The 14,435-nt window shown below is 42.4% G+C and overlaps 1 protein-coding gene across 1 annotated transcript in view; it reads left to right on the top strand.

The window, feature by feature from the left end:
- LOC115134174 (proline-rich protein 5) overlaps positions 1-10,683 on the top strand; it is a 56,007-nt gene extending 45,324 nt beyond the window's left edge. The window contains 8 exon segments of the mRNA XM_029667884.2: positions 7,003-7,051; positions 7,162-7,219; positions 7,486-7,577; positions 7,787-7,927; positions 8,756-8,894; positions 8,988-9,275; positions 9,444-9,656; positions 9,659-10,683. Coding sequence (XP_029523744.2) covers positions 7,003-7,051; positions 7,162-7,219; positions 7,486-7,577; positions 7,787-7,927; positions 8,756-8,894; positions 8,988-9,275; positions 9,444-9,656; positions 9,659-9,744 — 1,066 coding nt within the window. The 3' untranslated portion in view covers positions 9,745-10,683.
- Positions 10,684-14,435: the final 3,752 nt, after the last annotated feature.

Raw genomic sequence — 14,435 nt, forward strand, 5'->3', positions numbered from 1 at the left:
GTATTTGACCATTTTAGTGACATAAGGCTCGTATTTCTGTTGTGTTATTATGTTATAATTAAGTCTATGATTTGATTTTTGATAGAGCAGTCTGACTGAGCGGTGGTAGGCAGCAGCAGGCTCGTAGGCATTCATTCAAACAGCCCTTTAGTGCGTTTGCCAGCAGCTCTTCCCTGTGGTTCAAGCATAGAGCTTTTTATGACTGCAAGCCTATCAACTCCCGCTATTAGGCTGGTGTAACTGATGTGAAATGGCTAGCTAGTTAGTGGGCTGTGCACTAATAGCGTTTCAATCGGTGACGTCACTCGCTCTGAGACCTTGAAGTAGTTGTTCCCCTTACTCTGCAAGGGCCGCGGCTTTTGTGGAGCGATGGGTAACGATGCTTCAAGGGTGGCTGTTGTCAATGTGTTCCTGGTTCGAGCCCAGGTAGGGGCGAGGAGAGGGACGGAAGCTATACTGTTACACTGGCAATACTAAAGTGCCTATAAGAACATCCAATAGTCAAAGGTATATGAAATACAAATGGTATAGAGAGAAATAGTCCTATAATAACTACAACCTAAAACTTCTTACCTGGAATATTGAAGACTCATGTTAAAAGAAACCACCAGCTTTCATATGTTCTGATGTTCTGAGCAAGGAACTTAAACATTAGCTTTTTTACTTGGCACGTATTGCACTTTTACGTTCTTCTCCAACACTTTGTTTTTGCATTATTTAAACCAAACTGAACATGTTTCATTCTTTTTTTGAGGCTTAATTGATTTTATTGATGTATTATATTAAGTTAAAATAAAAGTGTTCATTCAGTATTGTTGTAATTGTCATTATTACAAATAAATAAATAAATGTAAAAAATCATCCGATTAATCGGGTATCTGCTTTTTTTGGTCCTCCAATAATAGGTATCAGTATCGGCGTTGAAAAATCATAATTGGTCAACCTTTAGTGTGGACTGAGAAGGGCGGGAAAGACAAAAGGGTCACTACGCAGTTGATAATTATATTCATTGAAATGCTAATCCTTTGCACATGAACGCTCCCTTATTCTGGAATAATTGCAATCAATATATATTTACGCCAAGTGTGTCATCGTGATCTCGGTTGGAATCGTCAGTCCTGTTGGAAAGTTCATCCAAGCATCTCTCTGCTTCCCTGAAGTCTTTAGTTGTTAGGATGGATACTTCAGAGTACCATTCAGAAATGATCTTATAGAATAGATGTTTCGGCTGTTGTCGGTCTTCGCATCCCAGGTTCACATAATTTCTAGCTGCAGACTAGTAATTAGTATCTAAGATTTGCTCTTATTCTCTCGGGATCGATAGTCTCAGAGTTGAACCATTTCCACCTATGTAGCCAATGCTCTACGTGGTGTGGTTAGGAATTCAACAACCATTACAACATTAGCTTAGACTGAGGTTTTTGCATTCTCTACTCAAACCTTTGCCCCCTCAGCTGACCGAGGTATGCATGGTCTGAAGAGAATTTCTTTAGGTGTTTTAAAAAATTCGTAACAGTAGAAAAGGGCTGTCCCATGAGCCAGATCATGTCTGTGCTCATGGGAGCGGGCTAATGGCTTAGTTAAACTTTAAAGGGAATACAATTCTCTCACGTTAACGGTTTAACCTAGCATTACATAATTTCACAAATAGTTTAATCTTTACTCATTCATTTTGTAAAATAATTAGACGCAAACCTCGTAACGGAGGCTCCTGTATAAACAGAGTTATGGTAATGTGGCTGTATTGTCTTTCATGAGGTCATTAACATGAAACAAAACGGACGGGTCGTAGCTGACTTCTCCACCGACCGTTTACACATTCTCCAAAACATGGATATTGTTCAGTTCTGTGATGTAGAAGAAGATCCTTTGTTCTACTGTGAAACTCTCTCTCTGTGTCTCTTTCTGCATGGCCAGGGGGAGAGAGTCTCCTCCAGGAATTTACGACCTGAGATAACAGAACCTGGGTGTAGGAGAGGAGAGGGGGAAGGCACTCGCTATACCCAAAGAGGCCCACGTCATGACACCTGCCTTTCTAAAATCTTCAAAAGCCAAGTTAATAAGCAGATCACCGACCATTTCGAATCCCACTGTACCTTCTCCACTATGCAAGAGGTCCTGCTGTTCCGGACCTCTGGCAGTCTCTTTGGGGGTGCCACAGGGCTCAATTCTTGGGCCGACTCTTTTCTCTGTATATATCAATGTTGTCGCTCTTGCTGCTGGTGATTCTCTGATCCACCTCTACGCAGACAACACCATTCTGTATATATCTGGCCCTTCTTTGGACACTGTGTTAACAAACCTCCAAACGAGCTTCAACGCCATACAACACTCCTTCCGTGGCCTCCCAACTGCTTTTAAATGCTAGTAAAACTAAGTGCATGCTCTTCAACCGATTGCTGCCCGCACCCTCCCGCCCAACTAGCATCACTACTCTGGACGGTTCTGACCTAGAATATGTGGACAACTGCAAATACCTAGGTGTCTGGTTAGACTGTAAACTCGCCTTCCAGACTCACGTTAAGCATCTCCAAATCAGAATTAAATCTAGAATCGGCTTCCTATTTCGCAACAAAGCCTCCACTTATGCCGCCAAACATACCCTCGTAAAACTGACTATCCTACCGATCCTTGACACTACTCAGCAAGCTGGATGCAGTCTATCACAGTGCATCTGTTTTATCACCAAAGCCCCATATACTACCCACCACTGCGACCTCTATGCTCTCATTGGCTGGGCCTCACTACATATCCGTCGCCAAACCCACTGGCTCCAGGTCATCTATAATTCTTTGCTAGGTAAAGCCCCACCTTATCTCAGCTCACTGGTCACCATAGCAACACCCACCTGTAGCACGCGCTCCAGAAGGTATATTGCACTGGTCATCTCCAAAGCCAGCACTTCCTTTGAACGACTTTCCTTCCAGTTCTCTGCTGCCGATGAGTGTATTTTATCTCTCTCTCTAACTTTAAGCATAAGCTGTCAAAGCAGCTTACCGATCACTGTACCTGTACACAGCCTGTAAATCTGTAAATAGCACACCCAACTACCTCATCCCCATATTATTACTTACCCCTTGCTCTTTTGCACCCCAGTATCTCTACTTGCACATCATCATCTGCACATACAGTGGGGAGAACAAGTATTTGATACACTGCCAATGTTGCAGGTTTTCCTACTTACAAAGCATGTAGAGGTCTGTCATTTTTATCATAGGTACACTTCAACTGTGAGAGAAGGAATCTAAAACAAAAATCCAGAAAATCACATTGTATGACTTTAAGTAATTAATTTGCATTTTATTGCATGACATAAGTATTTGATACATCAGAAAAGCAGAACTTAATATTTGGTACAGAAACCTTTGTTTGCAATTACATAGATCATACGTTTCCTGTAGTTCTTGACCAGGTTTGCACACACTGCAGCAGGGATTTTGGCCCACTCCTCCATACAGACCTTCTCCAGATCCTTCAGGTTTCGGGGCTGTCGCTGGGCAATACGGACTTTCAGCTCCCTCCAAAGATGTTCTATTGGGTTATGGTCTGGAGACTGGCTAGGCCACTCCAGGACCTTGAGATGCTTCTTACTGAGTCACTCCTTAGTTGCCCTGGCTGTGTGTTTCAGGTCGTTGTCATGCTGGAAGACCCAGCCACGACCCATCTTCAATGCTCTTACTGAGGGAAGGAGGTTGTTGGCCAAGATCTCGCGATACATGGCCCCATCCATCCTCCCCTCAATACGGTGCAGTCGTCCTGTCCCCTTTGCAGAAAAGCATCCTGAAAGAATGATGTTTCCACCTCCATGCTTCACGGTTGGGATGGTGTTCTTGGGGTTGTACTCATCCTTCTTCTTCCTCCAAACATGGCGAGTGTAGTTTAGACCAAAAAGCTCTATTTTTGTCTCATCAGACCACATGACCTTCTCCCATTCCTCCTCTGGATCATCCAGATGGTCATTGGCAAACTTCAGACGGTCCTGGACATGCGCTGGCTTGAGCAGGGAGACCTTGCGTGCGCTGCAGGATTTTAATCCATGACGGCGTAGTGTGTTACTAATGGTTTTCTTTGAGACTGTGGTCCCAGCTCTCTTCAGGTCATTGACCAAGTCCTGCCGTGTAGTTCTGGGCTGATCCCTCACCTTCCTCATGATCATTGATGCCCCACGAGGTGAGATCTTGCATGGAGCCCCAGACCGAGGATGATTGACCGTCATCTTGAACTTCTTCCATTTTCTAATAATTGCGCCAACAGTTGTTGCCTTCTCACCAAACTGCTTGCCTATTGTCCTGTAGCCCATCCCAGCCTTGTGCAGGTCTATAATTTTATCCCTGATGTCTTTACACAGCTCTCTGGTCTTGGCCATTGTGGAGAGGTTGGAGTCTGTTTGATTGAGTGTGTGGACAGGTATTTTATACAGGTAACGAGTTCAAACAGGTGCAGTTAATACAGGTAATGAGTGGAGAACAGGAGGGCTTCTTAAAGAAAAACTAACAGGTCTGTGAGAACCGGAATTCTTACTGGTTGGTAGGTGATCAAATACTTATGTCATGCAATAATTTGCAAATTGATTACTTAAAAATCATACATTGTGATTTTCTGGATTTTTGTTTTAGATTCCGTCTCTCACAGTTGAAGTGTACCTATGATAAAAATTACATGATGCTTTGTAAGTCGGAAAACCTGCAAAATCGGCAGTGTATCAAATACTTGTTCTCCCCACTGTATATCACTCCAGTATTAATGCTAAGTTGTAATTATTTTCGACTCTATGGCCTATTTATTGTCTAGCTCCCTACTGTCCTACATTTGCACACACTGTGTGTTACTGACTGTACGTTTGTTCATGTGTAACTTTGTGTTCTTTTTGTCGCACTGCTATGCCTTATCTTGGCCAGGTCGCAGTTGTAAATGAGAACTGGCCTACCTGGTTAAATAAAGGTTAAATATAAAAAATAAATAAAAGGGAGAACTCTACAGTGCTGATTTTATGACATCTGAATGTGCATCAGATGGCAACCAGATCATATTGTACAGCAATTTCATCAGGTAACATGAATACAAAGCCGGCGAGAGATGGTTAGAATAGGATGGGAGGCCAAAAGTCTGTAACCAATAGAGAGTCAGAGTCCCGACTGTGGGAACAAACAGTCCGTCCCATGGTTGGGTAAAGAAAGTTTGTAGTCAACAAAGTATGCAGGAGTCATGAGGCAAATAGCAAAATGCACAATAATTTAAAAATATATATAACGACCTGGGGCTAGCCATTGTAAGTTCAGAGTCACTCGCCCCAACAGTGCCTGTGTTCAGGAGGCGAGAGGGGTGAGTGTGGTGGAGGTACCTGTACCAGACAGGGGGAGACAGAGACAGGCCAGGGCAGAGAGTGAAGAGATCGCCAGGGGGAACCCAAGCAGTGGTGCAGCAGGCAACTGCAGAAGCTTTTATTTCTGGAGGCAGTTTGCTTGTAGAAAATGCCAGTGAATGGTCTTTGAACAGCAGGAGGGGGCTTCAGAGGACGCTTCAAAGACTCCTGACACATGTTGGGATCAAAGACCTTTTACTTCACACCTTAGTGCTAATTGAATGTGTATCTGGCTCAGTTCCAGGTTGGAATGGTGTCCTCTGATCTCTGCTATTTGTTGGCTAGAGCACCCTCTGTATAGGTTGGAAAAAGCAAACCTTGGAAGCAGTAATCTCTCCGGTTAATTTTGGTCAAAATGATGTCATAGGTTTGGAGTTTTGATCTGGAGCGAAGGCCATGCTGTGGAGAGTAGCATCCTGCATATGTACCTGCCGAAAAATCCAAGTTTATCGAACTCCAAATCTATCCTTTTGTAAAATAATATGTTGAAAGATGTGAGAGCTCACATTAAGCTGTGTCTTTCTCTGAGGTGGGCGTGTCATTATTGACACAACAGTAGCTAAGATGGGGAGAAGTCTGTCCATAATAAAGCACTGCTCTACCTTCTTAACAGCACTATCAACAAGGTTAGTTTTATCACACCTGAACTGCTGTTCAGTCGTGTGGTCAAGTGTCACAAATAGGGACTTGCAATTGCAATTGGCTCAGAACAGGGCAGCACGGCTGTCCCTTGGATATACACAGAGAGCTAGTATTAATAATATGCATGTCAGTCTCTCCTGGCTGAAAGTGGAGGAGAGATTGACTTCATCACTCCTTGTATTTATGAAAGGTATTGACATGTTGAATGCACCGAGCTGTCTGTCTAAACTAAGCTAAGATATTTGGGGAGGGCAAGCTGATCCTACACGTGTGCCTAAGGCGCACCTTCTACCCATGATTCCCTCTCTACACAGTGCTCTGCCTGCTCTCCCGACCATATCCCACTGACTCCGAGCAGCAGGACACCCATGCAGACCCCACAAGACATGCCACAAGAGGTCTCTTCATAGTCCCCAAGTCCAGAACAGACTATGTGAGGCACACAGTACTACATAAGAGTCATGATTACATGGAACTCTATTCCACATCAAGTAACTGACACAAGCAGTAAAATTAGATTTTTAAAAAAAAGAGATAAAAATACACCTTATGGAACAGCGGGGACTGTGAAGCCAACATAGGCACAGACACATGCATACACACACATGATAACATATGCACTATACACACACACGTACACATAGATTTTGTATTGTAGCTATGTGGTGGAGTAGGGGCCTGAGGGCACACAGTGTGTTGTGAAATCTGTGAATGTATTGTCAAGTTTTTAAATTGTATAACTGGCTAAATGTTTCTGGACCGCAGGAAGAGTAGCTGCTGCCTTGGCATAATAAATATAAATACAAGTGAGATGTTCGATGAGCAGGTGTCCATATACTTTTGGTAATGTTGTGTATATATACCTACACAATAATATAGTATCTAATTTCACATAGATGGCTTTGAAGCATTTACCTGTTTTGTGTTATCAGTGTATTGCACAAGACAAATGTAGGCTCTGTTCATGTGTGTTAACACTCTTGACTTTGTTTACTCAGGCACCTATTGAAAACAGAGCTGGGGTCGTTTTTCACAGAATACCTCCAGGTAGGTGATGTTACTGCTAAATGGTGAAATAATATCATGGATAGATTGTTTCTGATTGGGCCATAATATACATTTTTACCAATGCTTGTTTTATTGAACCTCTCACTCAGAACCAGTTGCTGACAAAGGGCATGGTCATTCTCCGGGACAAAATAAGATTCTACGAAGGTATTTGTGGTGTCTTACTTTTCATAGTAGATGTGTTAACAGTGACAGTAGCGAGAGCAGTCAGTGCTCCAAATAAAAAATAATTAAACTGAAGCTTACATTACCTTTGTTAGGGTTACCTTTGTCAGGGTTACCTTTGTCAGGGTCTGTGATGTTCTGTGCTTAACGCACCAAAGTCAACTGAGACCATAGGTCCCAAACTGCTGTGCTTTGTGAGATTATTTTAGTACTAACAGCAGTTGGTTTGCTCCTCCTTTGGTGTTCAGGTCAGAAGTTACTGGACTCTCTGGCAGAGACATGGGACTTTTTCTTCTGTGATGTTCTCAACATGCTACAGGCCATCTTTCACCCAGTACAGGTATCACTCTCCTTCCTCATCTCTCTCTCACTCTGTATCTCTCTCTGTCCTGACTCTCCTCGAACCTGTTCTCTCTCTCACTCTCTGATTCTCTCTCAGCAGACAATAAAGAAGAACATTCTATAAGGGAATTAAAGCTGCGTTTTCATAACCCTACATCCCCCTCGCTCCATTCCTCTTTCTACCTCTCCCCTTCTTTCTTTCTGCAGGGTAAGGAGCCCAGTGTGAGACAGCTGTCTCTGCTCCATTTCAGGAACACCATAGTTCTGAGTGTGAAGCTGGAGGATGCTCTGTCTCGGCCTCGCGCCCGCATTCCCCCCTCCGTCACGCAAATGCTGCTTATACTGCAGGTATGTACAGAACACCTCTCTCTCTCTGTCTTTCTCTCTCCTTTTCTCTGTCTCTTTATGTCCCTCACTCACACCCACGCTCTGACCTGTCTTCTCTCTCTCTCTGTAGGGTGTCCATGAGTCGCGGGGTGTGAGTGAGGACTACCTGTGTCTGGAGTCTCTGGTCCAGAGGGTGGTCTCTCCTTACCTGGGCACCCACACTCTGACCTGTCTTCTCTCTCTCTCTGTAGGGTGTCCATGAGTCGCGGGGTGTGAGTCAGGACTACCTGCGTCTGGAGTCTCTGGTCCAGAGGGTGGTCTCTCCTTACCTGGGCACCCACGCTCTGACCTTTCTCCTCTCTCTCTCTGTAGGGTGTCCATGAGTCGCAGGGTGTGAGTGAGGACTACCTGCGTCTGGAGTCTCTGGTCCAGAGGGTGGTCTCTCCTTACCTGGGCACCCACACTCTGACCTGTCTTCTCTCTCTCTCTGTAGGGTGTCCATGAGTCGTGTGAGTCAGGACTACCTGCGTCTGGAGTCTCTGGTCCAGAGGGTGGTCTCTCCTTACCTGGGCACCCACGCTCTGACCTTTCTCCTCTCTCTCTGTAGGGTGTCCATGAGTCGCAGGGTGTGAGTGAGGACTACCTGCGTCTGGAGTCTCTGGTCCAGAGGGTGGTCTCTCCTTACCTGGGCACCCACGCTCTGACCTGTCTTCTCTCTCTCTCTGTAGGGTGTCCATGAGTCGCGGGGTGTGAGTGAGAACTACCTGCGTCTGGAGTCTCTGGTCCAGAGGGTGGTCTCTCCTTACCTGGGCACCCACGCTCTGACCTGTCTTCTCTCTCTCTCTGTAGGGTGTCCATGAGTCGCGGGGTGTGAGTGAGGACTACCTGCGTCTGGAGGCTCTGGTCCAGAGGGTGGTCTCTCCTTACCTGGGCACCCACGGCCTTTACTCTGGAGACGGCAGCGTGGCACATTGCTCCTGTGTGCTAGGTAAGATACATATACTGCCCTGTTCACTGTTCTTCCACTACATTTTCCCTCTCCTTTACTCTCCTTCTCTTATACACTCTGTCCCTCCCACAGAGAATCGTTTCCAGTGGTGCTGGCCTAAGCAGCCTGTAGACCAGCCGTCTAAGAACCCTGTGGTTCGTTCTAAGAGTTACAACATCCCTCTCCTCCTGACGCCCGTGGCAGAGTACGACCCTGATGCCAGCTCGGTGGGCAGCGGGGGCATCCGACGCCACTCTGCCTGTGAGGTCATCTCCTGCCTAGAGGAACAAGGCCTGGCCTACACCGACATTGCCTCTGGAATTGACCCATCCACCTCCAGCGCCTCTGCTAACAGGCTCTGTGTGGTTCCACAGTCCACAGGTAGGGCCTCAGTCCTCCTCACTAGGTCCTTACTAGGTTAGGCTATGCATACACTACAAACTGTAAACTTCCAGAGGCGCAGGGTGGAAAAGTTGCCATAGTAGGAAAAATAAGAAAAATACTCTTGCCAGACTGATGGATCCTAACTGACAACCTTCCCTCTGGCAGGAACTATGGAGTCTCCTCTCCTCTCCCCCTTAATCCCCCCTCTCCACTCCCCAGGACCCCTCTACAGGACGGAGGTAACAATGACCCTCACAGACATGGTCAATGGTGCCCCCTCCTCTCCCCCCAGTGGATCTTCCAGCCCAGAGACCATCATTGGACAGGTGCTGGAGTCCCTGGACACAGATTTGGATGGGATATTCATAGAATTCCCACCCTGCTGCTCGGAGTCAGTGGGATATGGTCGGGAGAGCAGGCAGAGCACTGTGTAGAGAGGGAATCATGGGTAGAAGGTGCGCCTTAGGCACACGTATAGGATCAGCTTGCCCTCCCCAAATATCTTAGCTTAGACATTGGAGGGAAGTCTTTAGGCTAGAGGCAACCTCATCCTTATAAGGATTCTGTGGCTATGTGCACTCCATACTCCTCTCCACAAGATACCTCTTTTTAGTCAGCATTTCCTTGGAGAAGAAAAAACTAACTTTTCTAAGCATTTGATTCGATCTGATAATGTCTGCATTTTTTGGGATGTGTTTTGAAACTTAACTCTCACCACTATGATGCCATAACCTGTGGGCATTTGGATGTGGGCCCTTGGATTGTGTCTGGGTTTTCTACAAAGCTTGGGAGACCTGCAGTATTTTGGAGTAAATAGAGTATGTGAATATGATTTGGTCACATCTTGCTCCTCATTCTAAGAACCTGCATAGTCCAGTATGTATTAACCTGGCTTGTCCCATCTGTATGTTCCCTCTCCCCTCTGTGTTTTTTCACTGTCATGCCAAACATGTATGGAGTGAAAATGATAGTCAGAGGAGATGGCTAAAATACATCTGGGACCGGTCTATCATCCTCTTTTCAAAGGTCATAAAGCAGTCATGTTATGATTGACTTAATAATTACATTTCATTGTTTGTTTGCTGTTTACATAGGAAGAGAAAATGAGTGTTTAATGATATTGAATGTTGTATCATTCACTGTGTTGTGCGGCACTTCAACTGTAAATACATTTTTGTTTTTTAGGACAGCTAGATATTGTGAAGTAAGCTTTTTAACTTAACTTGTGACTTCAATAAGGCCTTTTTAACTGAAGCTATTTTTATGATGTTTTACCTCAACCGTTTTTGTATACTTTGCTTTTTTTATTTGTATTTTTATCTGTAATTAGACGTTTTTATCCATGATTGTAAATGATCATTAATTTGTGATATCAGATTTTAATAAAAATTTCAGTGGCTAAGTACAGATTTTCATTGCCTTCTTAAATAAAATGTTATTTAGTCCATTGACTTAATTTAATCTGAGAGGAAGAGGCAAAGCGAGAGGTTCCACAAGGCAAAAATATATATATATGTCCGTGAAAATAAACCCACGAGGTAAGGAATTTTTGTATGGTGGTCAAAGACTGTCAAAAACAAATGTAATTGCTAATTTGCTACGTGAGGAAGTGTCATAATGGTTAGATTGTTACTAATTCACTAAGTGGACACACGTGGCATTTAAGCAACTTTGAAAAAACCGACTTTATCTGAGTTGTGCCTGTTGTCATAGAGATAGAGTACTCTTCATGGATATAACCCGTTATAGGTCGTTATCAACAAAACTTCACAATACAGTGCTGTGCCTTAGAATTGGCTGCTGGGGGGTAAGGAGACCACCATCTCTGCTAAAACCATTGACAACTGCATGCCGTTTTCTAGAGATGATTAAATAAATGTTAGAACTATTTGGGTTTAATATCACCTCTTGAAGAGCAGTCAGAACACCACATGTCCGATTATTCCACATTTAGCTCCATCAGAGTTATGCACCAAATAACTGCATGCTTTTCATGATCAGTAAAACCATTGATCATGTCATTTCAGATACTAGAGGGCCTTTCCACATTTAGCTTGCTTTACCAGAGATTGGGCTTTTGAAAAGAGCTTGACATCGGCAAATCCTCGTCCTGGTAAAGTTGTCAGTCGGACTACTGTCATCCCCACTATAGATGGCAAGAAACTCAAACAATATTTGTATATAGCCATCTAGTTTATCTCCTTAAAGTTAGCTCGTTAACTAGCCATATTGAGGTGATATGTTAGCTAGCCAATTCAACGTGGTAAATCAATCAATGTAGCCTATCATGTCTGTCAGCAGCAATTGTGATAAAATACGCTCTTAAAAAAACATGTTGAAAAGGAGATAATGTTAGTTAACTTTGCTAGGTAGGCCTACATTGGTTGGAGAAAAAAAGTACATTAGGTCTACTCACCACTATGTTTAGCCAACTGTACAACGTTTCAACCAGTAGTTTGCAAAGTAAACATTATCAGCCAACAGTTGCCTACATCTGCAAATTTCATCCTTCTCCTGCTTGACAGGCAGAGGCCAAAAAGGACTATACACTATACATACTCCGGTATAGCTCACTTTTATTTTATATCACTCAAATATCCTATTAATGGCGGTGGCCAATATTGAGCGATATCGTGAAGCTATACCATACATATCTGAAATTACATGATCAATTGATGTTTACTGACCACGGAAATAATTAAGTTACTTGCTGAATTACTCTGATGATAGAGCTAAATATGCGCAATTGTTTTGCATGGAATAATCAAACATTTGTAGTTCTGACTATGCTCTAAGCCACCACACAGAGACAAAGAGAGAGAGAGAGAGAGAGAGAGAGAGATGCGGTTAGCCTACCATTTGAAGTATTTTATTAGGTGCTCTAAAAAATAAGGAAAATACAATCACGAGGATCCCCTTTTATAGACCATATACCAACGCACAGACAGCACATTGCGCAAACAAAACAACCCTGGCTATATCAACCGAAAGTACATGGGTCTATTACTAAACTTCTTGTTGAAAGAGAATACAGTATTTGAATGGGAAGGGACTGTCACTGGCAAACATGGTTACAGACCCAAAAACATTATATCGTGTCCCCTCCTGGTGAAGAAAAGCACATGAGCTAATTATAATACACAAAGTAAGCAAAACAATGAAATGCATCATTCCAACATTGCCTAAAATTATGACTAAGATACTAATGAGAGACCTATTTAAGCAATATAACAATTGAGATGTACAAAGTATGGCATAAGGGAACGATGATTGGATAAGAGGCAAGCCGTCATTTAGTTTAAGAGGAGGGGTCATAATACCCATAAATCCTAACACTTAAAGGGCTGTGTTTAAAAATATATATTTTTATTTATTTATTTATTATAAATGTATTTTATTCATAATACAAAAATCAACTTACATTGCTACATCAAACATGTCTAGCAAATCAAACAAAGGTATTAACAATGCTCAAACGTACAAAAAATATCAATAAAAATAAAATACAAAAAAGAAACAATTTAAGTGCAATTATATTCACTCTGAAAAGATCTTATTATCATGAAGATGTTATTCTTGTTGTTATTCACTAGGGTTAGTGTTTTAATAAGATCATTAAATTCAATCAGAAAAATTTGTAATTTTGGTTTAGAATTTGGGAATTTTTGTTTGTGTATAAAGTATTTGGCAACAAGAATTTTAAAAAATAACAATCATTTCAGTGGTTTTGTTATCATTGCAATAGTAACATTATATATTGTATGTTAAAATTATAGGCAGTGTTCATAATGGTAAATAAGTACTTTGCAAGATTTTCCCAAAATTCTGACACAAATTTACATTCACAGAAAACACAGATATCATCAATAGCCACAAATTTGGAAATCATAGAATTACATGGATATATCTTATGTAAAATGTTGAAGTGCACTTCCTTAACTTTGTTTGGTATACAGTATTTGTAAGGTTTCAAGTAAACCCACACCTTCCAATCTGAGTTCTGGATAAACTTTGTGATCATTCCCAAAATTAAAGATGACTTTTCACAAGTGTAGTTAGACCACTGAGAACGGCGTTGATCACAGAAATAAACTATCTGAAAGGTATTGGAAACTCTTTCAATGTTATAAATTGTTCATATGTGAGAATATTACCCTTGTTGTCGAAAATATCAAGAACAAAGTCAATATTCCTCTCGTGCCAGCTGGGGTAGAACAATGACTTATCCCACAAAAGAGCTTTATGAAAAAAGGGGAAAAATTGTGCAGGAAACATATTTTCCAGGCCTCTTAACGGGCTGTGTTATGTGTAGGTTTACCCTGGCGTGACGTTTTGATAACCTTGTAAATCTCTTTCGGACAAGATTACTTTTATCAATATATTAATCCGTTTATTGATATGCTACACCTGTAAGGGGGATGGATTAACCTGGCAAAAGAGAAATGCTCACTAACAGGGACGTAAACAAATGTGTGCTCAAAATTTGAACATTACAGGGATCTTTAATTTCAGCTCATGAAATATGGGACCAACACTTTACATGTTGCGTTTGTATTTTTGTTGATCGTAGTTAACATTTATTTAACAGTACCTTGAAAACGGCACCAATTTGTCAATGCTTTTAGCTGAGCTGGGGATCTCATTTCCCATCAGCAGGCGAATCTAGCGCTCAGCACCTTATTGTGACGTTTTATTGATAAAGTTTAGGACTAATGACCAACTGAGTGAGTATTCTACTCAATGCATCCACATTGGGCGCATTACTGTGGCTTGAAAACATGTCATTTCTAAAAAAGGCAAATAATTGGTAGGAGGAAACATTTTCTCGCCAGATTGACTTTAGATGCAGTATGTTAGCTACGATTGAGGGGAGACCTCCAGATTTTAACTAGCTAACATTAGCATTACTATCTATTTTTCACAAGCTTTGCTAGCTAATGACAACATTGCGATCTGTCTAAAGTAAATTTGACAATACGATGATGGCAAAGTTGTTTCCTACAAAATATGTGCCTACTTTTCCAATGTAATTATATTCCTAAACCCCTATAGTATACTTTCGATGAAACAGTCACTAGCCCCGTTCTACCTTCGAGCATCAATGTGGCTGTGGCGGCTGAAGAACGTTGTTCTGCAAAGGGTTGGTCAAAACAGGCA

Source organism: Oncorhynchus nerka, linkage group LG9a (genome assembly GCF_034236695.1).
Source record: "Oncorhynchus nerka isolate Pitt River linkage group LG9a, Oner_Uvic_2.0, whole genome shotgun sequence".
NCBI classification, from domain to species: Eukaryota; Metazoa; Chordata; class Actinopteri; order Salmoniformes; family Salmonidae; genus Oncorhynchus; species Oncorhynchus nerka.